We start from the raw sequence: 27,054 nt of genomic DNA, 5'->3' as shown, positions 1-27,054 counted from the left end.
TTTCTGCACTATCGAAGCTGTCAGTAGCCAGTCACTTTTTGTTCCAAACCTTGGGGCCTGTGCTCGGCAACCGTGGTTGAACACACACACACATAGATGTGTTAATATACGTGAACCCTTTAGCCAGGAGTCTCTCTACTGCTGAGGGCTCTGTCAAACTGGGACACTCGCCCAGGCTCCGTAAGCGCTCTACCTGCAGGAACGTGAGCGAGTCCCTCTCCTCCTGCAGAGCGCGCAGGCGCGTGGCTGCTTTCTGGAGCTCGCTGATCTCGCGCTCGTAATGAGTGATGTTCTCCTCGATCCGGGACAGCAACTTGCGCCCCTTCACGTCCACGCGGTCGAGAGCTGCCCTCTCGTCCTCATCCAGCGTCGTCCTCATGCGGGTGAATTCGCCTGAGATGCGAGCCTTGGTCTGGACCATGGAATCCTGCAAAGGTTGTGTGATGGATTATATTAATTAATATTCAGGGCCACATCACTAGGTGGGAGAGTGGGGAAAGGCTTGCTACCTTTGCCAAACACTGAACCCAGACATTTAAGTCAGCCTAGGTTCATATTATGAGAATAGGTTTTCCCATTTTTTCGTTTTAACATCTTAACACCTGTTTTGTTGCAAGAAAAAAGGGGAAACCTATTCTCATATTTTGGTACTGGCAAAGGAGGTCCCATGATGTATGCTCACCCGAACTCTCATTACTCTGATAGTTCTTGTCTTTGTGCTGTACGCCTTTTGGCGTCCTCTGGTCTAACACCGTTTGAGACTCGGCTCAAAAGAAAGCTGTCTCTGGTGTGGACCAATCAGTTTCAAAGACAATACATATATTATCAGAGTATGTTTTTTGTTTGCATTCTGACCACAAGTATTGTGGTTAATGCAGACATGATTCCTTGCAAAATGTTTCAGTTTGGTATTTTAACATCTTAACACCTGTTTTGTTGCCAGAAAAAAGGGGAGAACCTATTCTCATATTTTGGTACTGGCAAAGGAGTTCCCATGATATAGGTTCATATTAATTCTGCAATAATCAACACGATGTTGGGAAGCCGTCGTCCAGAGGTGTATTGATAATGATCGGTACATTATTAACAAAATAGATATGCACGCAATTCGTTTTTTTCATTAAGCTGTTACTCCCCATAAACAACAAAGAACGTTGTACACAATCTGTTGGACCCACGGCCTTTTGTGATTGTATGATTTAAACAGCATTTATACAGTACAAGCAAACTCTGGGCCAGTTTCGACATACTGTGTCTCATCAGCAGTCAGGCTCGCTTGAATCAATGCAGGTGAACTGCCAGAAGTTATAGGTCAGGACCCTCTGTTTGAGCTATGGATTATCGAACAAAATTTTACGAAGGTGTTCCCCTGATATATGTCAATTCAATTTACGATGCATTCTGATGTTAGTCATAAAGAACTACTTTTTAAATTCACGTCTCATTTCAATCTTGATTAGAAGCTTTTGTGACTGCAGGAATCCATACTCTTTGGTTCTTTCGGTAAAGTCACGTAGGTAGAAAAAAGAAGTAAAAAATATATATAGCGAGAGAGCTGCTCTCTCGCCATATATTTTTTCACCTGATGACGATTGCTTGTGTTGCAATCGAAACGTCGTGATCTGTTATTTTTTCTACCTACGTGACTTTACCGAAAGAACCAAAGAGCATGTATCATTTGTTTCGTTATTATGGAGGGGGAGGGAGATTATACAACTTACACTTTTTGGTGTAAAATATCAAAATACCGATAATACGTAGGCTTTGGTGACCAATATCATCCATAATAGAGGTTTTTGGTTTAGATCGTGTAAATATATGTGTCGTTAAAACCCACCACCACCCGACAGCCAACTAGTAACTGTTGTCACGTAAACTGAACATGCCAATTAGTCACTAGTACAGCACACTGGTGTGTTCGAGAGCCAAGCCAAAACATTTACAATCTGAGTCCGACGTTTCGCGAGTAATTACAACTGGCTTCATCAGGCGACAGCCAGATTTGCGGATAAGTTTTACTGTTTCATTCCTTATATAGAGGCGTAGATGTGGTGACCACGCTTCTGCGCTCTTGCACAATGTGGGGGGGGGGGATTACTGAGGCAACCTACAATATGCATGTGCATTATGCGAGCCGTTTGAACTTGTCCTTTCTGTCTATTGTGTATTAAAATAGCCCTACCAATGGTACTCCCTATTGGAGTACGCTGCCTTTGTAGACATTCATTTAAATAATGTATTATTTGATTATTCGCTTTCACGCAGCACTAAGACAGGAGCTATCCGAACGGTTAAAGTTATTTTGATTTCTTTCAATTTCGATATATTCTCTAATTAGTCTTGGCCAGTAGTAGCTAGTTTTGCACAAAACTTCAACATTATCAAAATCAATTGAGTGTCCTTGTTGGCACGCGTGTTCTGCTATTGCTGACAGTTGTATCTGGGATATTTTATATTTCTCTGATGTTCTTTTAGTCTCGTGTTGATCACTAAGTGGCATCGGCTTGCTACAAGGGTAGTGGCAGCCATGACCGGGACATCAGTGTTGGTAGGTTCGCTCACAGGGGTTAGAGTGCGCGTGTTGGTCGACACAGTTGTGTCAGCCACCATCATATCCCTGTGCATCTTTGACTTGTTGCCAGAAATACAGCGTCATCTTGAGCCAGTTCAGGCTAGATACAGAGCCGCGAATGGGGGAAGTATTGGGATCATAGGTCCAGTGGTAGTGCTAGTCTGCATCGGGGAGCTAGAGATATGGGGACTGATACTGGTCTCCAGCATGCTCATGGTTTCCTGTTTGCTGGGCACGGATTTCCTGAGTCACATGCCCCTGCGTATCTTGATCGGGGGGACGGTTGTACTTTTTGCATCTAGACGAAGAGGGAAAGTAAGTTCCACGGGTTCAGGTGCTTGTGCAAACCACGGTCTCGATCCCGCTGGGTGCTTAGGTCTTGGTGACTTTGCTTGTCACTTGCCAATCGGATTTGCCGCTCATAGTGTCCGCAGTGCCGTTGGTGGCTGGTCGCCATTGTTTAACAGTTTTGCACCTATCTGTACGGCCACGAGTTCACTGTCTGGAGGGATCATGTTGCATTGCAGAAATATTCATGCCGAGTGGTGCTCCGGAAAGGGTTGAGACACACTAATGCTGATGCGTTGTCCCAGTTACCAGCTCCCATTAAATGCACCTGTGGTGATGGGTTCCCACACCGTAAGCCCCGATTCCCGTTAGGGACTCGGACTCGGTGGGGTCATTAGCATTAGTTGACTGCGACATAGGGCTGATCCTGGATGACTGGAGGGACCTCCAGCAGGCGGATGCTGCCTTGGCACCGCTTCGGCAGCTGGTGGAGGTGACGAGCACTGCCGAGCTTCCCACTTAAGGGAAGTTTTCCATCAAGTGTAGAGGCCTTTTGATACCCTGGCACACGACTGTGGGCCGCAGGGTTTTGTTGGTGCCCTCTTCCCTGTGGAGTCAGCTATATGCTCCATTTGGGCAGCCATAAGACAGAGGCAGTGCTACCCCTCTGCTCTTTTTGGCCGGGCATGTCCGCTGATGTCAATCGTTGGGTGATGGGCTGCTCAGACTGTGCGTGCAGGATGTCTTCGGCTGCCGTGCTACACACCCCCCTGCAAGCGAATCAAAGTCTCTCGGGTAAACGAGCTCATTGCCCTTGATATAATGGGCCCATTTCCAGCCACTACTCGGGGTTATAGATACCTGTTAGTGGGTATGAAATACTTTACCCGCTGGCCTTCACATGGCCGTTGGTCAATCAGACCGCGGTATCCATAACGAATGGCTTTGTTACGGGTGTTGACAGATCAGAGGCCCAACTTCTCCGAGCTTTTACAGAGGTGTGCAACATGTTAGGGGTCAAGAAGGTGCGGTCTTCCCCGTACTATCCTCAAATGGATGGTATGGTGCACGATTTGAGATATTGCGTCACTTTGTGAACGCCACTCACTGTAGCATTAACCAGAGGTGTGGACTCGAGTCATGTGACTTGGACTCGAGTCAGACTCGAGTCATGAATTTGATGACTTGCGACTCGACTTGGACTTGCATAACAATGACTTTGTCCCACCTATGAGATGTGGACTCGAGTCATGTGACTTGGACTCGAGTCAGACTCGAGTCATGAATTTGATGACTTGCGACTCGACTTGGACTTGCATAACAATGACTTTGTCCCACCTCTGGCATTAACGCAAGGCTCACGGCGCTTCTGCGGCGTCCGCGTGAGTGCAGGCAGCGAACGAACGCTTGCGGGCTAAATCGGTGACCGTGGATCCCTTTGTGGTGGGTGACCTGGTTTGGTTGCACTGTCCACAGGTACTGCTACGCACTTCAGCGAAACTGCATCAACCGTGGCAAGCCCCGGTCATTGTGGCGCTGGTACTTCAACCCCAGTGTGTCTGCATTTAGTTGGGGAAACGTCGGTGGTACGATCACTCCTCTTGGCTGAAACACTACGCTGTGGATGAGCCACCCCCTCGTGCATCCTCATTTTCACCGCCTTCATCGTCACTTCGGTCGGGTGGTGAGAGGTTGTCGTGCTCGTGGATGGCTGCTGGACAGACTGGCTCCTGTTCCTCCTGCAGGGGTACAGATGAACGGCACACCGGGTGCAGCCGGGGATGCAGCCGCAACCCCGAGGAATGACCCGTCCACGGGATGTGAACCGCGCAGCAGTGTACGAAGACATCCCTGGGGTCCTCTTGTGTTCAGTTGCGGTAACTGATCCCGGAGGATATTAGCGACGGAAGCAGCTCACATGCTGAAGGGGAAAATTGGTATTTTTTTTCTCTTTTTCTCTTCACTTGCTCTCTCTTTATTTGTGTGTGTGTCTCCTTGGTTCAACTGGTATGTCGGATGCTCGTGGGCATTTGTCCATTGTTTACATTAATTGATTCTGTTTTTTTTGTTATGCTTTTCGTGCTTGATTTCTTCGCGCTTGATTTCTTCAGATGTGTTGTCATTATGCATGCATGGGGGTCCTGGCCGTGTTGTGTTTTCTTTGGCTGGGAGCAGAGTTACTCGGGCCTGGTGATGGCTCTATCTCAACAGAGGGAGGTGGGGAGTGGGGGGTAAGGGGTGATGTCGATGATGTCTCATCCATCCTCACACACTTGCACCACACAAAGAACATGCATACCTTCCGCACTCGACATCACACACGCCGCACACATCAATCACGCACACGGGGAATACACCAAGGAAGAGTCGGAGGTCAGTGGTCACTGACGGCACGCACACACAGCATGGCCAGGCAAAGAAAAGAGATTGGGGGTGTGAGCACTGACGTGTACGACACGCAATCCGATGGCGAGTGGATGACACTGATCGGATTTGTGTGGAGAAACGGGTAGAAGAGCGGGACATTGGATAAGGGTGATTGGTGGAGAAGGGCGGAGAGGAGGCTTTAAAGGGATTGTGAAACGAGAGAACAGGGTTGGTTTGAACAAGTATTGCTGTGGTATACGATCGGTGACAACGAAATAAAGAAGTTGAAGTACACCAACCCAAGTCTCCTATTCACTATTATTAAAGAAAACTAACTACACACTGTAGTAAGTGCACAACTCTATAATGGTGTACTGTACATGAACACGTGCTCTCAGATCAGATGAACCTGTGTGCAGTGTGGTCTCTGCTGAGCGAGGAGAGTTGTTGTGACCCCGGTGATGTTTTTGGTAGTAGCACGCTATTTGATTACCACAGCCTGCTGAGTAGTTGTTGAGGGTCGGGTCATACAACTCTCTGAAACCTACGAAGCACAGCAGTGCATGACGGATCGCTCTACCCCGACCCACAAGTTGTACAAACAAACCCACATTCCAATATCCACTCCATTTTTATAACATTTGTCATAACTCTTCAGGGTCGCATCTCGTGTTTGGAAATGTAAACACTGATTTTCGGTCATATTTTTTAAAAAATTGTTTTTATTAATTGCTGGTTTTTAATGCAATACAATCGTTGCTCCACAGAGTTCTATTTTTAGGGCGCCACGGTGGCGAGCTGGTAACTGCCTCGCCTGTTATACAGGTTGGGCATGGGTTCGATCCCGATCCCGACCCTGATGCCTGTTTATTTGGAGTTTGCATGGTCTCCCCATTAGATGTTACAAAGTACAGGGCTTGGTCGGGGAGACCAGGGTCGAAAGAGACGTAAAAGAAGTGTAATGACCATGGTGTTGGGGCGGTAATGGTTTAACTTTGATTCGTTATATAATTTTTCACCTTTTGATTTTGCATATCATAATATGAGGAATTATCTCGGGAAGAACATGTAACTCTTAATATAGAGACAGCAGTGTCAGGATTTAACCCACGAAATCCTGCATACCAGGCGAGGGAGTTAACATCTCGCCACCACGGCACCCAAACCAGTCTGTGGGACAAACCATCACTATTTCCTTGGTTACCGTGTGGTTTGTATAAATATTAATTGCGACTCTTAAACCCTCACACTGCGTGTGAATGTAATGCCATGTCTACACAGGTGAGCACGGGCTGCCGCGTGGAACATTCTAGGGCACGTCTTGTGGTGTTTATAATTTAACTGCAGGTGAGGTCCGTTTGTTTCCTTGTTCGTCGTGGCTGCTCCGTGATTTTTGTATATCTCGCCGCGGTGACTCGGATATGTTAACTACCTCGCCTGGTGCACAGGAGGTCGCTGGGTTCTATCCCGCCCCTGATGCCTGTATCCCTGGAGTTTGCATGTCTCTCCATTTTTCCGGAGTCGCATGCATTTTTCTCCAGGTCCTCCACATTTTGAATCAACATCACGCGATTAGAGTAGTTGGCTGCTAAAAATTTCCACATGATGGATGATAAGCCGCTTTTTAAAATTTACATTTGTGGCCAGGTCGCTTCTGAAAAAGAGCTAATAGCTCAGTGGCCTTACCTGGTCAAATAAACGTAGTTTAGTTTTTAGTTTATCTCACTCAATGCAAGTCATTAGAGTTATCCTGCGACATGATTTGCAGTCACACGAGAAGTGAATTTTTAATATAAACGTTGCATTTGTTTAAATATATATTTCAAGCACCCATAGCCATAATACAATAGCTTACACAGCTATTACACATTGACTCAAGACTAACAAAGTTCACTTGAATCTACGGAGTTAATTCTAGATTTGAAGCTTTCGTGACTGCAAGGATTCATACTCTTAGGTTTTTTTGGTAAAGTCACATAGGTAAAAAAGTAAAAGTAATAATAGAAATAAAATAAAATAATAAATCACGACGTTTCGGAGGCAACACAAGTTTCCGTCTTCAGGTGGAACAGTCACAGCACGATTGCTGTGACTGTTCCACCTGAAGACGGAAGCTCTACGGAGTTAGTCTCACAGACTCCACGCAGGGTGGAGGTCACGGGGTCACAGAGCCCACACGTGGTACCTGCATGGCCTTGCGAGCGGCCTTCATCCGTCCCACGGACGCCTCTGCCTTCTTTCTCTTCTCCTCAACCGCTCGCGTCTCTGCTCCGACTCCATTCTGTAAGAGACGAGGCCACCAGAGGAGACTCCAATCCCTGAGCGGATGCCTCTCAGCCCCACGCCACACTGAGCCCTCCACAGTAGTGGCCCTGAAATGCCCATTATAAAATAGGCAAGCAAGTCAACCTCTACTGACTGAACAGTCGGAAAAGCAAGAAACAGTGGAGAGGAAATAAACCCATGGTGATGATTACCATCAGATGTTGTTTACCCAGTGTTGTGGTATCGTTTGAGTGGCTTCCATGCACCTATAAAGGACCTCACCTTCCGTGTCTTGTGCTCATCTTCCAGTGCGATGACATCATGTCGTTTGTGTGCACAAGTGATGGAGCAGACCGTGCAGACCAGGCCCCCGTCCTGCTTGCAGTAGAACATGAGCTCCTGTTTGTGCTTCTTGCATCTTCTTTCCTCCAGGCTGACAATGGGAGCCACCAGGACGTGGTCCATCAACTTGGGGGTTTTCAGATGAGGCTTCAGGTGGGATTCACAGAAGGAAGTCTCACACCTGAGACAGGTCTTCACTGCACGAGTCTCCCCATCACCACAGGTGTCACAGAAGACAACTGCAGCCATCCTCTCTCCAACTCTGAGCTGCTCCACCAGGTTGGCGAGCGCCACGTTCCTCTTCAGCTGGGGTCGCTCACGGAAGGCCGCTCGGCACTGCGGGCAGCTGAAGCTGCTCGCTCTCTCCCAGACAGCGTCCAGACACCGGAGGCAGAACGAGTGTCCGCAGCTCAGCGTGGAGGGGCAGTCAAACGTGCCCAGGCAGATGGGGCAGCTCAGCTCACTGTCGACACAATCACTGGGAGACGCGCTCGCCATGGCCCATCGCTTCACTAGGACTCAGTCACTCGCCGCGGCTCACGGAGGAGCTATCGCAGCAGCAGCTTACACAGCGGAGACGAACAAGGAAATGAACTTGACTTCACCTGCAGTTAAGTTATAAATACCTCGAGACACGCCCTGGAATGTTCCACACGGCGGCTGGGCTCACCTGTGTAGACGTGGCGTTACAGTCATGCACTGTGTAATAGATAAAACTGACTTTTGTGTTTAGTTTGTTGTCCTTCCCCTGCACTTCGAATTAGCACGGTTGGCTACGTGCAGTATTGAAGAAGTCTAACATACATACATAGCTTTGACCGGTCTCAAGTGATATAATATTTGTACAAAAAAAACCCAGCAGCAGCAGCAGCAGCTCGGAACGCAGCGATATTGGTTTGTCCCACAGGCTGATTGACCGGCTAGGTCAGGCTGTGTGCATTGCACACAGTGGAACCGCACCTTGTACAAACATTCTGATGGTAAAGGTTAACTCGTTTTTTCCCCATCTGTCTTTTCATTCATTATCTTTTTTCTTGCAAGGCCAGTTTGTTTAAGCTTCACAGTCTATAATCGTCTTCAACCTTAATCAACTAATATTTAACTACTGGCTTCATGCATCCTCTGTTCATCTGTCAATAATTTTTTAGTTTTTTTTATTCCTACGACACTGTTTTATTCTGAGTGGACGGTGGTTGTATGTATGTTGAACTTCTTTTTCACCGTGCGTAGTCAACCGTGCTAATCGAAGGTGTGTGGGTGAGTGTGTAGGTGGTGATTGGTTTGGTGTGTGGCTAAGCGGTTGGGTGAGTGGTTAGGTGAATGGGTGGGTGAGTGGGTGATTGGGTATGTATGTTGAACTTATTTCGCAGCGTACGTAGCCATTCGTGCTAATCGAAGGTGCGAGTGAGTGGGTGGTGGTGGTTGAGTAAGTGGGGGGGGGGTTATTTGGTGAGAGGGGAGACAGACGAGCAGGAGGATGGCGTGAAGGGTGGGCGAGCAGGCGGTGAGGGAGGGCTGGAGGAAGGGTGGCTGGGAGGGGCGTGCGGTTGAGTGCTTGGGTCCCTGGGTGGGTGGCCTCACGTATTACAACATCGAACAGCCCAAGGCTCAACAAACATCGTCGTTCATTTAAGCTTATTAACTAAATGACTTTCACCGTCCATTTTCCTATTATGCGTACAAAAATCGAGGATTTAAATCTTCATAACCTAAACAATATATATTCATCACCTATTGTTAATGTTAATATTTTACATCCTGGAATCGCTGAATTTGGACGATTCTGTAAACCTATTTTTATTTTACCAGGTAAGGCCGACTGAGGTATACAGCTCTTTAAAGAAGCGACCTGGCCACAATTGATAGCTCAACGACGTGGCTTATTACGTGGACATTTTTCGCAGCCAAACACTCTAAACGCATGTTTCTCTGTGTGGAGGGAAAAATTGGAGAACCCAGAGACAAATTCAAGCCACAACGGTGAGAGAGACAAGCAAACTCCAAGTGCATGTACAGGCGTCAGGGTCGGGATCGAACCGACGACCTCCTGTAAACCAGGCGAGGTAGTTAACATCTTCCAGCCACCGCAGCGAGATGTAAAAAAAATCACAGAGCAGCGACAACGAACAAGGAAACGAGCTGACTTCACCTGCAGCTAAATTATAAACACCACGAGACGCGCTCTGGAATGTTGCACGCGGCAGCCCGTACTCACCTGTGTAGACGTGGCGTTACATTCACACACACAGTGTCAAGGTTAAAGAGTCGCATTTGATATATTTTTACAAAAACCCCACGGTAACCATGAAAACAGTGATGGTTTGTCCTATAGACTGGTTACACCCGCTTGGGTGAGGCTGTGTTTTTCCACTGTAAACCTCACCGTGTAAAGTTTAATTAAAGATTTAAAATAATAAATAGGCTATCGCGACAAATATTATCCATAAAACGTGTTTTTGGGGTAGATCGCGTAAATAAAAAGTGTCGTTAAACCCGCCACCACCCGACACAACCAATGAGTAAGGTTTGTCACGTAAACAAATTAAGTAATATTTAAAAATATTTTTTTTAAACACGCTTTAATGAAATGTACCATACTCGTAAAGGCAGAACTCTACGACTCCAGGAAGTGGCCCCGAAGCTTGCCACAACGTAAGGGACCGTGGTGATTTACAGCCAGTTGAGCGCGGACAATTAGACCCAAGCCGAAACATAACATGTAAAAAATAATGTTTAAAAATTCTTGTTTTTATATAAAGTATAGTATTGTCATCAGTATGACGTAAGTATACCAAGTTTGCAGTCGATACCACATTGGGAAGTGGGTTAAAATTGAGTTACAAGATTTGAGGATACGACAACAACAGACAGTGAGTTAAATAAAAGCGTGTTATAATAATAAAAACATTCCCGCTAGGGTGAGGCTGTGCGTTTTGCCCAGAAAACCACACAGCTGTCTGTTCGTATTCAAGGTTTAACAAAAAAAGATTCCCCTAAACCAGGGGTTCAGAAACCAAAACAAGGAGAGATATTTTTTCTTATTTTTTATAATTCGGTAAGTAAAACAGAAAACCAAACAACTCATTATTTCAAGAGCCGTAATGCAACGTGGTGTGAGTACGAGAGACGGTGCTGGTGGTGGTCCTTGATAAATAAAAACGTGGTGGGGGTACGAGAGATGGTGTTGTCCTTGATAAATAATAACGTAGTGTGAGTACGAGAGACGGTGGTGGTCCTTGATAAATAAAACGTGGTGCGAGTACGAGAGACGGTGCTGGTGGTGGTCCTTGATAAATAAAAACGTCTCACGAAGCAGCGGTCCCTCAAAGAGCCGCACGCTGCTACGGAGCTGCAGGTTGCCGACCCCGTGCCCTGAACAAACTGGCGTGACCGTCAAGTAATAGCAATTATTAAATTATTATTACTAAATTGTAATTGTTTGATAATTAGAATTAAAGTGGAAATTGATAATAAAAAATGATTTAGCGATTTTTTTTACATTTGTATCTATTAATAACTTAATAATTTAATAAAAATCTTGATTTGAAGCTTTCGTGACTGCAGGAATCCATACATAAAGAACCAAAGAGTATTAACTTTACACTCACTCACTATTTTTAACTGTACCTTGTAGAGGTTGTGGGCCAAGAAGAATCTCGGCTTGCATGCCTCACACACTATAACAAGGGAAGTGTGTATGGTCGCCTTACCATGAGATAGACTATTGTTTTATTTTAATCACTTGATTGGGAGATCAGATCGTTGACGTTTTCGAACTCATTGACACGCGTTTGATGAGAACGCATTCTGTGCGAATTCTAGATTTGAAGCTTTCGTGACTGCAAGGATTCATACTCTTAGTTTTTTCGGTAAAGTCACGTAGGTAAAAAATGAAATTAAAATTAATAAAAATAAAATAATAAAAATCACGATGTTTCGGAGGCAACACAAGTCTCCGTCATCAGGTGCTGTATCAAATGTATCAAGTGATACAGCAAATCTGACTGTGACGGTCCCACCTGATGACGGAGACTTGTGTTGCCTCCGAAACGTCGTGATTTTAATTATTTTATTTTTATTAATTTTAATTTCATTTTTTACCTACGTGACTTTACCGAAAAAACTAAGAGTATGAATTCTGTGCGAATATTGCCATTTCGAGGTGTTGCCTATTGGCTTGGTTTAACCACGTGATTGTGAGATTTGATCGTTGATGTTCTTCTAACCACTTAATAAGGATGTATTGTATGAACCCATATGCCTGCATGAATAGGTAATTTTGATATTAGCTGTGGGTTGGTCTGTTAATCACATAATCTTGAAAATCTGGCTTTTAATGCTTTCTAAACATTTGCTAAGGATAATTTGCAACCGCCATTCGCCACTAAGTGGCGGTGACGTCACAACGACGCTTGTGCCAGGCCATGTGCACCTTGAGGCCATGTGAAGTGGCGAACGCCCGCTGACAGGAGGTCAATAATAATCAATAATAATCACACACACATAATCACAAAAACATAATCACAAACATAATCACATACACTTAATTAACTCAATCACAAACACAACTCACTCACATATAATCACACAATCACATACACAATAACATACACGTCCAATAAAAAATTTGAACACACACATGAATTACACTTAACACACATTTCGAGTTAATAACACTTAGTTACACATGTTAACATATTTTACGTAAAAAAATTTTTTCTCATACTTTCATTTTTACATTTCATTTATCATTTCATCACAATATTTACAACAGACGGATGATCTCACATGAGGAGCGTGAGTAGCGACATGGAGAGTTCGACTCCTGCCACATCGACAACCGCGACGGCGACGTCTGAGACCGTTTGACCGGGGGAGTACCGAGACTTGCGTCGTTTACAGAGGACGACAGAGTGAAGTTCTTTCGCTGAAGCAGTGGGGCGGAGGGCTAAGCAGCCATTCATGTGAGTAGGTAGATGGATGATGATGAAGTGGATGAAAATAATACTAATAACCATGATGAAAAATTCTAGATTTTAAGCTTTCGTGACTGCAAGGATTCATACTCTTAGGTTTATTTTTTTCGGTAAAGTCACGTAGGTAAAATAAATAATGAAGATAAAATAATAGAAATAATAATAGCAGTAAAATTATAAATCACGATGAGGCAAAATTCCTCACTTGATACAGTAAATCTAGCTGTGACGGTCCCACCTGGTGACGGAGACTTGTGTTGCCTCCGAAACGTCGTGATTTTAAATTGTATTTCTATTATTATTTCTTTTATTTTTATTATTTATTTTTACCTACGTGACTTTACCGAAAAAAACCTAAGAGCATGATGAAAAAATTACAACCAACACCCACTCATTTGCACCCAACACCCTCCCACCCGGTCATCTGCCACTCCCTAACCCACGACCCACCCAGCCATCTAGAGACCTCCCCCCCTCACATCTCCCCGCCAGCCCACACTCATCTCATACCTGCATAGGTGCCCATCCAATCACCCGCCCATCCATTCACACACCAACCCAACTGATCACTCACCCACCAAATAACCCGGCCCCCCCTCCAACCTGCCCATTTGCTCACCCGCTTACCTGCTCGACCTGACAACCTATTCACCTGCCCACCGACTCACCCATCCTGCCGATTGCCAACCACCAGGACTAAAACCGCATCCCAAGAAAAAAATGATTTTACAAATGACCATCAGAGATCACGAGGCACAGATCGAACACATTAAGTTGATGTAGATTTGAAACAATTCCAAATTTAAAATTCTAAGACACAGTTGCTGAACAAATAAATGGTAATGACTGCGACAAGTATAATTTTTAGGGTTAGATTGCGTGATTATAAATGCGTCGTTAAAGCTGCCACCACCTGACACAGCCAATCAGTAAGGTTTGTCACGTAAATAAAAAGTGCCAATTAGTTACTACTTCAGCACACGGGTGGTGTATTGGAGAGTAAATCCACAACGATGACAATTCGAGTATGACGTATTGCTGGTGATTACAACCAGTTTCATCAGGCAATAGCTAGAATTGTCAAAAGGTAAATGCTGTGTGTTTACTCTCCAACACACAACCGGTGTGCTATAGTAACTAATCGGAATGTTCTGTTTAAGTGACAAACTGTTATTCATTGGCTGTGTCAGGTAGTGGCGGGTTTAATGACACTTTTATATTTACGCGATCTAACCCAATATAAAAATATTACGGATAATATTTCTCGAGAAAACCTACGTGTAACTTTAAAACTTTAATAAGAATTTACAACGTGCAGTTTACTCTGAAGAAACGCAGCCTCACCCTATCTGGTGTAACTTGTCTGTGGGAAAAACCATCACCGTGTTCATGGTTACCGTGGGGTTTTTGCAAAATATATCAATTGCGACTCTTACACCCTGAGACTATGTGTGAATGTAACGCCACGTCTACACATGTGTAGTGGTGATACGCGCTGGGTGTATATGTCGTGTGCCAGCGTGTATGTACGGGTGTGTGTGTGGTGACGCGCGCTGACGGGGAGGAGCAGGCGTCAGTGCGCGGGTGGGGGTAGTGCTGCTGATTGGCTGTGTGCCGGTGACGCGCCCAGAGGGAGTGATCGGGTAGCAGCGCGATGTGATTGGTCGGAGAGTGGAAACACGCGCTGAGCGGAACCGGATCGTGGGGATAGCGCGTGGGGATTGGGTAACGGAGGAGCGGTGCCGACGTTGAGGTCCGCATCCGCTCCGTCTCCCGGGAAGAAGGGGTATATAAGGTGATGCACAGAGGAGCAAGGGGCAGAAGTGGAACCATCTAAGAATGAAGACGAAGGTGTAGAGATAGAGCCCGGAGAGGAGAGAAATGGAGAGTAGAAGGGAGTAAGGTATAGTGTGTAGCCAGCGAGAGAGAAAGGTCTACACGAGCTGAGTAAGGTATAGTGTGTAGCCAGCGAGATAGAACGGTCTACACGAGCTGAGTAATGTATAGTGTGTAGCCAGCGAGATAGAACGGTCTACACGAGCTGAGTCATGTATAGTGTGTAGCCAGCGAGATAGAACGGTCTACACGAGCTGGGTAATGTGTAGTGTGTAGCCAGCGAGAGAGAACGGTCTGCACGAGCCGAGTATGCATACGGTGTAGCCAGCGAGAGAGAACGGTCTGCACGAGCCGAGTATGCATACGGTGTAGCCAGCGAGAGAGAACGGTCTGCACGAGCCGAGTATGCATACGGTGTAGCCAGCGAGAGAGAACGGTCTGCACGAGCCGAGTATGCATACGGTGTAGCCAGCGAGAGAGAGGCAAAGTCTACACGAGGCGAGAGAGTAGCAGAGGCGCAGAGTCTACACGAGGCGAGAGAGGAGTGTAGCCGAGGCGCGGAGTCTACACGAGGCACAGAGAGCCGGCAGCACAGAATCCTGAGTCAAGAGAAGTGCGGTGTGGAGAAGAGAGGCCACGCGTTGTATTGTTACAAGTCAAGATTTAATAAAAGAAGTGTGTTCCCGTCAAGGAGTTTCCTGCCGTCATTTTCCAATACTTCATCTGGCGTCAGAAGTGAAACGGGCTTCCAAGTATGGAGACAAGGAAGACCCGTAGGACCCACGGGATTGACCGCGAGGAAGACCTGGACGACTCGGAGCCGCTGGTGGCGGGGGTGAGGAAGAGGACTTGCCCACGCTGCAGGGTCCGTCGACGGCGCCGGCCGAACGACCGGGGACAGACGCCGGGCTTCGTGAGGCGCACTCCCGACTGGCGGAGCTGCTGCTCGCCGCCGCGTCCATCTTGGCGGAGATCAGCTCGTCGGGAGGAGCGGGGACGGTGGGGGACATTTTACAAGGTCGCCCCGCAGATTCCCGCCAAAACGAATGGGGGATTCCCGCCATTGCGCCTGGGCCTACTTTTGGCGGGAACGGCGAGCGCCACGTGGTGGTGGGTTCCCAAGCGCGCGCATCGACGTCATCAGCGCGCGAGGGGGTCCGCCATCTTACGTCTGCTGCTGGAGCCGCCATCTTAGACACCGACGGACAGGCGGAGAGGAACCACGAGGCGGATGACTTCATTTTTCAGCAGCGCCTGCCCACGTTGTCAGCCTTCAAGGCGGAAGGCGGAGACTGGGGCCAATTTCAGCGAAGGTTTTTGGCGCATCAAGAGATGTCAGCGTGGTCCGATGCTACGGCGCTGCGGGCATTGCCCGCCATGTTGGACGACGATGCGCTCGCGGCCTTCAGGGCTGCACGGAGGTCGGACCGCTCCACGCTGAAGGATGCGCTGGGTTTGTTGGCCAGGGTCTACGGGCCTCCCTCTACATGCCGCCATCAGTTCTACGCAAGACGGAAAGCGGCTACGGAGACCGCGCTGGCCTATCGCACGGCGTTGCTGGCTCTTGCTGATGCTGCGTTCCCTCGGATGGACGAGGAGGGCCAAGACGCGATGGTTTTGGAGCAGCTGCTCAAGTTGGCGCAGGACCTGGGGGTCCCTATCAACACAGCTGACGACATTGATATTTCTTCTTTGAGAGTCGCCACGAGTATTCAAGCGCACGAGGCCCTACAACGGAAGCAAGGCGTTGGTTGCAACGCTGCTGTCGTCGCAGCCCCGGGGTTGGTGGTCGCCGAACCCCAAGTCGTCAGCCCACGAGAGGAGGCGTTCGCCACGGGACGACCAGGGGACTGGAGGCCGGGGGCCCGGTCGCCTCTGCGATCGGGCCGAAAGTCGGAGCAACCAAGATCTACTCCGACCCTCGTCACGTGCTATAACTGCGGCCTCCGGGGCCACGTGGCGTCCGGGTGCCGCGCTCCGCGGCAGCGCGCCATAGGAACTCGGCTGGACGACGACCGAGAGCCCAAGTCATCTCTACAATCCCCGGTGTCTCGGAACTGACAGCTGCCGATCCCCGGCGGCCGGATCTCCGCGGCGGGGCCGGCCCTTTCAGGCCCATTCCGCGCCGTCTGGAGCGGCCGGAACCGCCGGACGGTCGTCAGTGTCCCGCCCCATACGATGGACCAGCCAGACGGACTCGCGCCAGGTCGTGCTACTTTGCATGACCTGCCTCGTGAGGAGGCGGAGCAGTTGGAGCGCCTCGTCACTGCGTGTAGTCGCAGGGACGTGGGGCGCGTTCGTTTCCAATTTGCTCGTATCGTGTTATTGTTGACTTTTCGCGTTCATTGTCAATCTGTACATAGTTATTCTTGTTGTTGTTGTTGTTGTGTTATGTTACGGGGCACACTCGGGGGGTTATGGGGTTTTTTTTTGTTGGTTGTCGTTTTATCGTCGTGGTTGGTTGTTGTTAGCAGCCGGGCCGGCTGCGAGCTATGTGGGAGGGGGTGATGTAGTGGTGATACGCGCTGGGTGTATATGTCGTGTGCCAGCGTGTATGTACGGGTGTGTGTGTGGTGACGCGCGCTGACGGGGAGGAGCAGGCGTCAGTGCGCGGGTGGGGGTAGTGCTGCTGATTGGCTGTGTGCCGGTGACGCGCCCAGAGGGAGTGATCGGGTAGCAGCGCGATGTGATTGGTCGGAGAGTGGAAACACGCGCTGAGCGGAACCGGATCGTGGGGATAGCGCGTGGGGATTGGGTAACGGAGGAGCGGTGCCGACGTTGAGGTCCGCATCCGCTCCGTCTCCCGGGAAGAAGGGGTATATAAGGTGATGCACAGAGGAGCAAGGGGCAGAAGTGGAACCATCTAAGAATGAAGACGAAGGTGTAGAGATAGAGCCCGGAGAGGAGAGAAATGGAGAGTAGAAGGGAGTAAGGTATAGTGTGTAGCCAGCGAGAGAGAAAGGTCTACACGAGCTGAGTAAGGTATAGTGTGTAGCCAGCGAGATAGAACGGTCTACACGAGCTGAGTAATGTATAGTGTGTAGCCAGCGAGATAGAACGGTCTACACGAGCTGAGTCATGTATAGTGTGTAGCCAGCGAGATAGAACGGTCTACACGAGCTGGGTAATGTGTAGTGTGTAGCCAGCGAGAGAGAACGGTCTGCACGAGCCGAGTATGCATACGGTGTAGCCAGCGAGAGAGAACGGTCTGCACGAGCCGAGTATGCATACGGTGTAGCCAGCGAGAGAGAACGGTCTGCACGAGCCGAGTATGCATACGGTGTAGCCAGCGAGAGAGAACGGTCTGCACGAGCCGAGTATGCATACGGTGTAGCCAGCGAGAGAGAGGCAAAGTCTACACGAGGCGAGAGAGTAGCAGAGGCGCAGAGTCTACACGAGGCGAGAGAGGAGTGTAGCCGAGGCGCGGAGTCTACACGAGGCACAGAGAGCCGGCAGCACAGAATCCTGAGTCAAGAGAAGTGCGGTGTGGAGAAGAGAGGCCACGCGTTGTATTGTTACAAGTCAAGATTTAATAAAAGAAGTGTGTTCCCGTCAAGGAGTTTCCTGCCGTCATTTTCCAATACTTCACATGTGAGCAGGGCTGCCGCAGGGAACATTCCAGGGCGCGTCTCGTGGTGTTTATAATTTAACTGCAGGTGAAGTCAGGTCGTTTGCTTGTTTATCGTGGCTGCTCTGATTTTTTTTTACATCTAGCTGCGGTGGCTCTGAGATGTTAGCTACCTCGCCCGGTATACAGGAGGTTGTATATTCGATCCCGATCCTGACGCCTGCTGTATAGGTGGAGTCTGCATGTCTCTCTCTCTCATCATCATTCCGGTGTCTCGGATATGTTAATAATTTCGCCTGGTACAGAGGAGGTTGTGGGTTCGATCCCGATCCTGACGCCTGCTGTACAGGTGGAGTCTGCATGTCTCTCTCTCATCATCATTCCGGTGTCTCGGATATGTTAATAACTTCGCCTGGTACAGAGGAGTTTGTGGGTTCGATCCCGACCCTGACTCCTACTGCTGTATATTTGCAGTTTGCATGTCTCTCTCGCCGTGGTCCTGTGGATTTTTCTCAGCTCCCTCCGCTTACCCCTCGACATTTAGAATCCACATCACGCGTTTTGAGTTTTTGGCTGAGAAAATGTCCACGGGAAAAGCCACTTCGCTGGGCTTTCATTTGTGGCCAGGTCGCCTTTGGGAAAAAGAGCTACGTAGCTCAGTGGACCTTACCTTGTGAAAATTTTTAAAAATATTTTTTTTTAATCTGCCAAACTCAGCGAGTCTAGGATTTTAAATGTCAACATTGACAAGAATAGGTGATGCAGACTGTTTTGTTTAAGTGATGATGATTTTAAACGTTCAGCAATATTTTTTGTATGCATAATAGGAAACTGTACAGTGAATGCCATATCGATGATCTTAAATGAACGACAATATTTGTTTAGCCAGAGGCTGTTCGCTGTGGCAATGCGTGAGGCCAACTACCCAGGGACCCAATAACTCAATCGCATGCCCTCCCAGCCCCCCTTTCTCCCTCCCTCCATCACCGCCCGCTCGCCCACACTTCACCCCATCCTCCTGCCCATCTGTTTCCCCTCTCATCAAATAACCACCCACTCACTCACTCAACCTCCACCACCACCCACTCACTCGCTCGTACCTTCGATTCGCACGAGTGGCTACGAACGATGCGATACAATTTCAATATATATACTCACACACACTCAACCACTCACCCAACCACTCACCCAGCCACTCACCCACACACAACAACAACTGCCATTCGCCACTAAGTGGCGGTGACGTCACCACGACGTTTGTGCCAGGCTATGTGTACCTTGAGGCCACGTGAAATAAATTAAATCACAACATTTCAGGCGCAACACAAGCGTCCTTCTTCAGGTGGGGACAACTTAGCGAAAGCACAACCACTTAGGTGTGTCTCAGAGATGGATGTGAAGAGTAATTATATAGTTGCGGGGTGATGGGGCATTGTGAGTGTGGGGGCGGGGTGTGGGCTGGGAGGTAGCGTTGTGTACGACCGAGCATCGATTGGAGTTCAAACTGAGGCTTTGTAATGTAGATGGTAGAAGTAGTTAAGAAAGCTAGGATTTAAGTCGCCTTTTGTTATGCTGCCAGGTAAATAAGGAATGCATGGAGTTCAAACTGAAATGTGCAGGCTAAAAGCAACGTGTGGTCATGTGGGGTAAGTCTATGTTTGTATATCTAGATGGCTTCATGGATGCACAAGCTAAGCTAAAGAAGACCATTAAACAGCGTGTGGAAATGCTGATGGTAGTGTGTGAAGCTGGGCGTAACAGGCTGGGAATATAAATGTTTATGACAATTAAATCTAAACTGGCTGTCTATCAGTAAACTGCACGGCAGCTAAAGTTTAAACACATTCCTGCGGAGGGAGCTAGTAGTAACGTTGGGTTGCTCGGTCAATGGCCAGGGTCAACGGCGGCGTGGTGTATTCTGCAAATATGCCCGACTGTGAGGGCGGGCACAAGCCGGCGTGAGTAGGTTAAACGTTGAGTTTTATAAGGGCACCACGGGGTGAGCAGCCCCTCCCCACCCAGCCCCACCCCCCACCCAGCCCCACCCCTCCCACCCCCCACCCAGCCCCACCCTCCCCACTCAGCCCCACCCTCCCCACCCAACCCCTCCCCACCCAGCCCCTCCCCACCCTCCCCACCCAGCCCCTCCCCACCCTCCCCACCCAGCCCCTCCCCACCCTCCCCACCCAGCCCCTCCCTGCACGACGGGCGGACGGACACAATAATCCCCTGTGGGCTCTTGTAACCAGGAGGTTACTACCAGTACTTGGTTAATTACATCCTTCCAATGATTGCTCAATCTGAATCCATCATCTCGGTTGAAGATATAATTCAATAGTCGTGGGGGGATGGGGGGAGGGGGCATGGTGAGTGTGAGGGCGGGGTGTGGGCTGGGAGGTAGCGTTGTGTACCCCGAGCAACGATTGGAGTTCAAACTGAGGCTTTGTAATGTAGATGGTGGAAGTAGAATAGCAAGCTAGGATTTAAGCCGCCTTTTGTTATGCTGCCGGGTAAATTAGGAACGCATGGAGTTCAAACTGAAATGTGCAGGCTAAAAACAACGTGTGGCCATGTGGGGTAACAGACTGGGAATATGGATATGTTCATAAAATTACATCTAAACTGGCTGTCTAGCAGTAAACTGCACGGCAGCTAAAGTTTAACTTGGTTAATTACATCCTTCCAATGATTGCTTAATCTGAATCCATCATCTTGGTTGAAGTTATGTCCATGTTTGTATATCTGGATGGCTTCATGGACAAATCTTTGGTAGTAACCTGGAGGTTTAGAGAGTACCTTGATATCGGAGAACACAATGTCATGAGAACCAGCAGTATTACAACAGTGGTCAGCTACGGCCGAATTACTCGTTCTGTCATGTTTCAAATCCGACTCGTGCTCGCAAATTCGATCAGAAATATGTCGTTTCGTTTCCCCGATATAACAATCCCCACAAGTGCAACTCAGTTTGTAGACACGAGGGTACCATTAGTCAGGAATGACATCCTTTACGGATGGGATCATATCACGGATCTTGTGGACTGTACTGAATTGGACCTGGATCTTGTGTTTGTTTAGGATTTTGGAAATCTTTTTGGTAACGCCTGTGATGTATGGCAACGTAATGATTTTGATCAGAGTCTCAGGGGGTTGTGGTGTGAATCAGGTTTCAGGTAGGAATCTGTGTGGGTGGACTTCCTGTAGACAGAATGTCCCAAAGAGCCATTGGGTCTCCTCTCAAACAAAAAATCCGGGAATGGTAGCTTACCATCCTTCTCCACTTCCATGGTGAATTTGATAGATGGGTGCATGGAGTTGATGTGATCTAGAAATTGGTTCAGTGCTGGGAGGCCATGTGGCCAAATGACGAAAGTATCATCCACGTATCTCTTCCACAGGGAAGGACGCAGAGTGGATGTCTGGATGGCATCTGTTTAAAATTTCTCCATATCACTGGTGACAAGGGGGAACCCATAGGCGTCCCCTCATCTTGTTTGTAGAAGGTACCATTCCAGGTGAAATACGTGTTGGTGAGGCAGTGCCTAACCAGCGCAGGGACATCAGGGTTCAGTCCATGTTGGACTAAGTCTTCAATTATTGCTATGGTGTCAGGCACTGGAACTTTGGTGAACAGAGAGACCACATCAAAACTGACGAGAACATCATCAGGGGACAGTGAAATGTCCTTGACAAGAGAGACCAAGTGAGTTGAGTTCAGTACTGCTGAGGTGGTCTTGTCAGTGAAGGGAAGTAGAGTATCCGACAGAAAACGGGCCAGTTTGTAGGTAGGTGAGTTGATCGTGGACATGATGGGCCATAGTGGGGTACCTTCTTAATGGATGAAAGGCGGCTTAAATCCTAGCTTGCTTATCTACTTCCACCATCTACATAACAAAGCCTCAGTTTTAACTCCAATCGATGCTCGGTAGTACACAACGCTACCTCCCAGCCCACACCCCGCCCCCACACTCACCATGCCCCCTCCCCCTCCCCCCATCCCCACGCGACTATATAATTACTCGTCACAGCCATCTCTGAGACACACTTAAGCGGTGTGTTTTCGCTAAGTTGTCCCCACCTGAAGAAGGACGCTTGTGTTGCGCCCGAAACGTCGTGATTTAATTTATTATAATTTTTACCTACGTGAATTTACCGAAAAAATCAAAGAGTATGAATCCTTGCAGTCACGAAAACTTAAAATCTAGAATTAGGCCACGTGAAGTGTCGAACGCCCGCTGGCAGGAGGTCATGGGGCAGACCCAGATGCCACAGGTCGATTGACTGAGACGACTGGCTGATGCACCATCTGTGCCCCCAACTGTGCCAACTTGCTGTGCATTAGCCAACCGGCGTTCTGCTCGTTGTTATGATCGTCGCTCTTCCGCCCTCCATTGTTGTTGGAGGGCGACTGCCTCCAACTGCCCAGTAGCGTCCTTCACGAGCCTCCCCCACAGAGGCCGATCTTGACACCGCTGGTACCAGTCATCGGAAAGTCCACTCAGCTCCACATCCTCCTGTACCACATCCAGTCCATCTCTTCTCCAGCCCGTGCTGCGCCCGTTGAGCCCCCTCGATCCGGCCAAACAATAGCTGTTTAGGCATGCGGTGATTGGGCATGCGGGCTATATGGCCCAGCTAACGCAGCCTTGCCTGCCAAAGGAGCTCACCAATTGGACTTTGTCCAGATCCGTCGAGGATTTGCAAGCTCCTCACACAATACAGTCTGGTTAAACCCAGGATTGATCGTAGGCAGGCCAGCCTAAATGTTTCTAAATGGCGTGTGCGGCAGTTGGCCGCTTGCGCATAATCGCTCCATTGTGTTGGCGTGTGCAGTAATTAGCCGCTTGCGCACAATCGCTTGCACGCCGTCGCCCACCCTTTTGGCCTCGCCCCCCCTCCCTCCCGATACGTTCCATTCATTGGCTACCATAGTCTGATGAGCTCCCCCCTCCCTCTCCCCCCCCCCCTCAACTCGCTTTTAAGGGATTACATCTTGAATCATTGCCTCACTTGATGCAGCTAATCTGGCTGTGACGGTCCCACCTGATGACGGAGACTTGTGTTGCCTCCGAAACGTCGTGAATTTTTATTTTATTTTATTTTCATTCATTTTGATGTTTTACCTACGTGACTTTACCGAAAAAACCTAAGAAGATGATTCCTTGCAGTCACGAAAGCTTCAAATCTAGAATTAATTTTACTTATTTTTCTTTTTGATTTAAAATTGATTTATTATTTTCTTTACCTACGTGACTTTACCAAGAGAACGAAGAGTATATTTTACGAAATTATATGTTTTTTTAATCATATTTAAATTTTTACATTTATTTATAATTTCATCACAATATATACAACAGACGGATGATCTCACATGAGGAGCGTGAGTAGCGGCATGGAGAGTTCGACTCCTGCCACCTCGACAACCGCGACGGCGACGTCTGGGGCCGTTTGACCGGGGGATTGCCGAGACTTGCGTCGTTTACAGAGGACTATGGTGTGAAGATCTTTCACTGAAGCAGTGGGGAAGAGGGCTAAGCAGCCATTCATGTGATTAGGCAGATGGATGATGATGAATTGGATGAAAATAATAATAACCATGCTGAAAAAGGTACAACCAACACCCACTCATCTGCACCCAACACCCTCCCACCCGGTCATCTGCCACTCCCTAACCCACGACCCACCCAGCCATCTACAGAGACCTCCCCCCCCTCACATCTCCCCACCAGCCCACACTCATCTCATATCTGCGCAGGTGCCCACCCAATAACCCGCCCATCCATTCACACACCAACCCAACTGATCACTCACCCACCAAATAACCCGGCCCCCCCTCCAACCTGCCCATCTGCTCACCCGCCCACCTGCTCAACCCGACAACCTTTTCACCTGCCCACTGACTCACCCATCCAGCCGAACGCCAACCACCAGGACTAAAACTGCATCCCAATAATATAAATTATTTTACAAATGACTATCAGAGATCACGAGCCACAGATTCAACACGTTATTAAGTTGATGTGGATTTAGAACAATACCAAATATAGAATTCTAAAACACAGATGCTTAACAAATAAATGGCAATAACTGCGATCAGTATCATTTTTAAATCCTTTATATTAAGTTCGCGTGCTTGCTTGCTTGCTTAGGACCGTGCAAATCTTTCGGTCGTTTTTTAACCCACTTCCCGTGATCCAATCGAGCTGACATTTTCCACACAGACTCGTTGTGCCAGACAATTATTGTTCGTGAAAAAAAATTCCCAAAATTTTACACTTTTTAGGCAAATTTTTTTTATTTTACATATATTCAAATAGAACGCATTCATGGCTTTGGCTGAACGTCAGAGTGTAAGAGCCCAGAGCGTAACCCCTCCACAGGCCGTGGCGGAGTAGCGCAGTTGGTAGCGCCCTCGCTTCCCATGCCAAAGGTCGCGGGATCGATCCCCGCGTCCTCCACAGGCGAATGTATTTTTAAATTCTTTATATTAAGTTCGCTTGCTTGCTTGCGTGCTTGCGTGCTTGCTTGCTTGCGTGCTTGCTTGCTTAGGATCGTGCAAATCTTTTGCTCGTTTTTTAACCCACTTCCAGTGATCCAATCGAGCTGACATTTTCCACACAGACTCGTTGTGCCAGACAATTAATGTTCGTGAAAAAAAATTCCCAAAATTTTACACTTTTTAGGCAAAAAAAATATATTTTATATATATTCAAATAGAACTCATTCATCGCTTTGGCTGAACGTCACAGTATAAGAGCCCAGAGCGTAACGCTTCCTCAGGCCGTGACGGAGTAGCGCAGTTGGTAGCGCCCTCGCTTCCCATGCCAAAGGTCGCGGGATCGATCCCCGCGTCCTCCACAGGCGAATATATTTTTAAATCCTTTATATTAAGTTCGCTGCCACGCATATAAAGGATTTATAGTGAAAAACTTTGTTTTTACGGGTTATACTTATTTAGGTTAGACTACGTGATTATAAACGTGTCATTAAAACTGCCACCACCCAATACAGCCAATCAGGGAGGTTTGTCACGTTAAGAAAAAGTGCCACTTAGTTACTACTTCAGCACACCGGATGTGTATTGGAGAGCAAACCCACAACGATGACGATTCGAGTATGATGCATCACTGGCAATTACAAGCAGCTTCATCAGGCAATAGCCATAGTTGTGAAAAAGTAGATGCTGTGGGTTTACTCTCCAACACACAGCCGGTGTGCTGGCGTAACTAATCGGAATGTTCTGTTTAAGTGACAAACCGTAATTCATTGACTGTGTCGGGTGTGATGGCGGGTTTAACAACACTTTTAAATTTACGCGATCTAACCAAAATAAAAAAAATACTGATAATATTAGTCGCGAAAACTTACGTATAACTTTGAAACTTTTAATAAGAATTTACAATGTGCAGTTTACTCTGAAGAAACCCAGCCTCACCCTATATAGTGTAACCAGTCTGTGGGACAACCATTACAGTGTTCATGGTTACCGTGGGGTTTATGTATAAATATATCAATTGCGACTCTTAAACCCTGACATTATGTGAATGTAACGCCACACCAACACAGATGAGCAGGGCTGCCGCGGGGAACATTCTAGGGCGCGTCTCATGGTGTTTATAATTTAACTGCAGGTGAAATCGGGTCGTTTTCTTGTTCGTCGTGACTGCTCAGTGATTTTTTTTACATCTCGCTGCGGTGGCTAGGAGATGTTAACTACCTCGCCTGGTATACAGGAGGTCGCGAGTTCGATTCCGACCCTGATGCCTGCTGTATAGTTGGAGCCTGCGTCTCTCTCATCATCATCATCATCGTCATCATAGTGGCTAGGAGATGTTAACTACATCGCCTGGTGCACAGGAGGTCGTGGGTTCGATCCCGACTCTGACACCTGCTGCTGTATCTTTGGAGTTTGCATGTCTCTCTCGCCGTGGTCCTGTGGATTTTTCCCTGCTCCCTACACTTTCCCCTCGACATTTAGAATCCACATCACGCGTTCAGAGTTAATGGCTGAGAAAATGTCCACGGGAAAAGCCATTTCGCTGGGCTTTCATTCGTGGCCAGGTCGCCTTTGGATAAAAAAGCTACGTAGCTCAGTGGACCTTACCTTGTAAAATATATATTTTTTATTTTGATAGAATCTGCCAAACTCAGCGAGTCTAGGATTTTAAATGTCAACATTGACAAAAATAGGTGATGCAGACTTTTTTGTTTAAGTGATGATGATTTTAAACGTTCAGCAATATTTTTTGTATGCATAATAGGAAACTGTACAGTGAATGCCATATCGATGATCTTAAATGAACGACAATATTTGTTTAGCCAGAGGCTGTTCGCTGTGGCAATGCGTGAGGCCAACCACCCAGGGACCCAACAACTCAATCGCATCCCTTCCCAGCTCCCTTCCTCCCTCCCTCCATTACCGCCCGCTCGCCCACACTTCACCCCATCCTCCTGCCCATCTGTTTCCACTCTCATTAAATAACCACCCCACTCACTCACTCAAACTCCACCACCACCCACTCACTCGCGCCTTCGATTAGCATAAGTGGCTACGTGCGCTGCGAAATAATTTAAATATACATACTAAGCCACTCAATCACCCAACCACTCACCCACACAACCACTCACCCAACCACTCACCCACACACTCACCCACACACCTTCGATTAGCACGAGTGGCTACGAACGCTGCGATATAATTTCAATATACATACTCACCCACACACACACTCAACCACTCACCCAACCACTCATCCACACACAACAACAACTGCCATTCGCAACTAAGTGGCGGTGACGTCACCACGACGCTTGTGCCAGGCTATGTGCACCTTGAGGCC

The 27,054-nt window shown here is 47.9% G+C and overlaps 1 protein-coding gene across 1 annotated transcript in view; it reads right to left on the bottom strand.

The window, feature by feature from the left end:
• The window catches only part of LOC144947503 (E3 ubiquitin/ISG15 ligase TRIM25-like), a 28,676-nt gene extending 20,344 nt beyond the window's left edge, over positions 1-8,332 (bottom strand). The window contains exons 1-3 of the mRNA XM_078876726.1: positions 7,775-8,332; positions 7,413-7,508; positions 194-427 (exon numbers count right to left, since the gene is read on the bottom strand). Of these exons, the coding sequence (XP_078732852.1) occupies positions 194-427; positions 7,413-7,508; positions 7,775-8,332 (888 nt within the window). The remainder of the gene's footprint in view (positions 1-193; positions 428-7,412; positions 7,509-7,774) is intronic.
• Between the last annotated feature and the right edge of the window lie 18,722 nt (positions 8,333-27,054).

This window comes from Lampetra fluviatilis, chromosome 45 (assembly GCF_964198595.1).
Source record: "Lampetra fluviatilis chromosome 45, kcLamFluv1.1, whole genome shotgun sequence".
In the NCBI taxonomy this organism is placed as follows: domain Eukaryota; kingdom Metazoa; phylum Chordata; class Hyperoartia; order Petromyzontiformes; family Petromyzontidae; genus Lampetra; species Lampetra fluviatilis.
The sequence above is the reverse complement of the archived record's forward strand: the minus strand, read 5'-3'. Positions and strand labels throughout refer to the sequence as shown.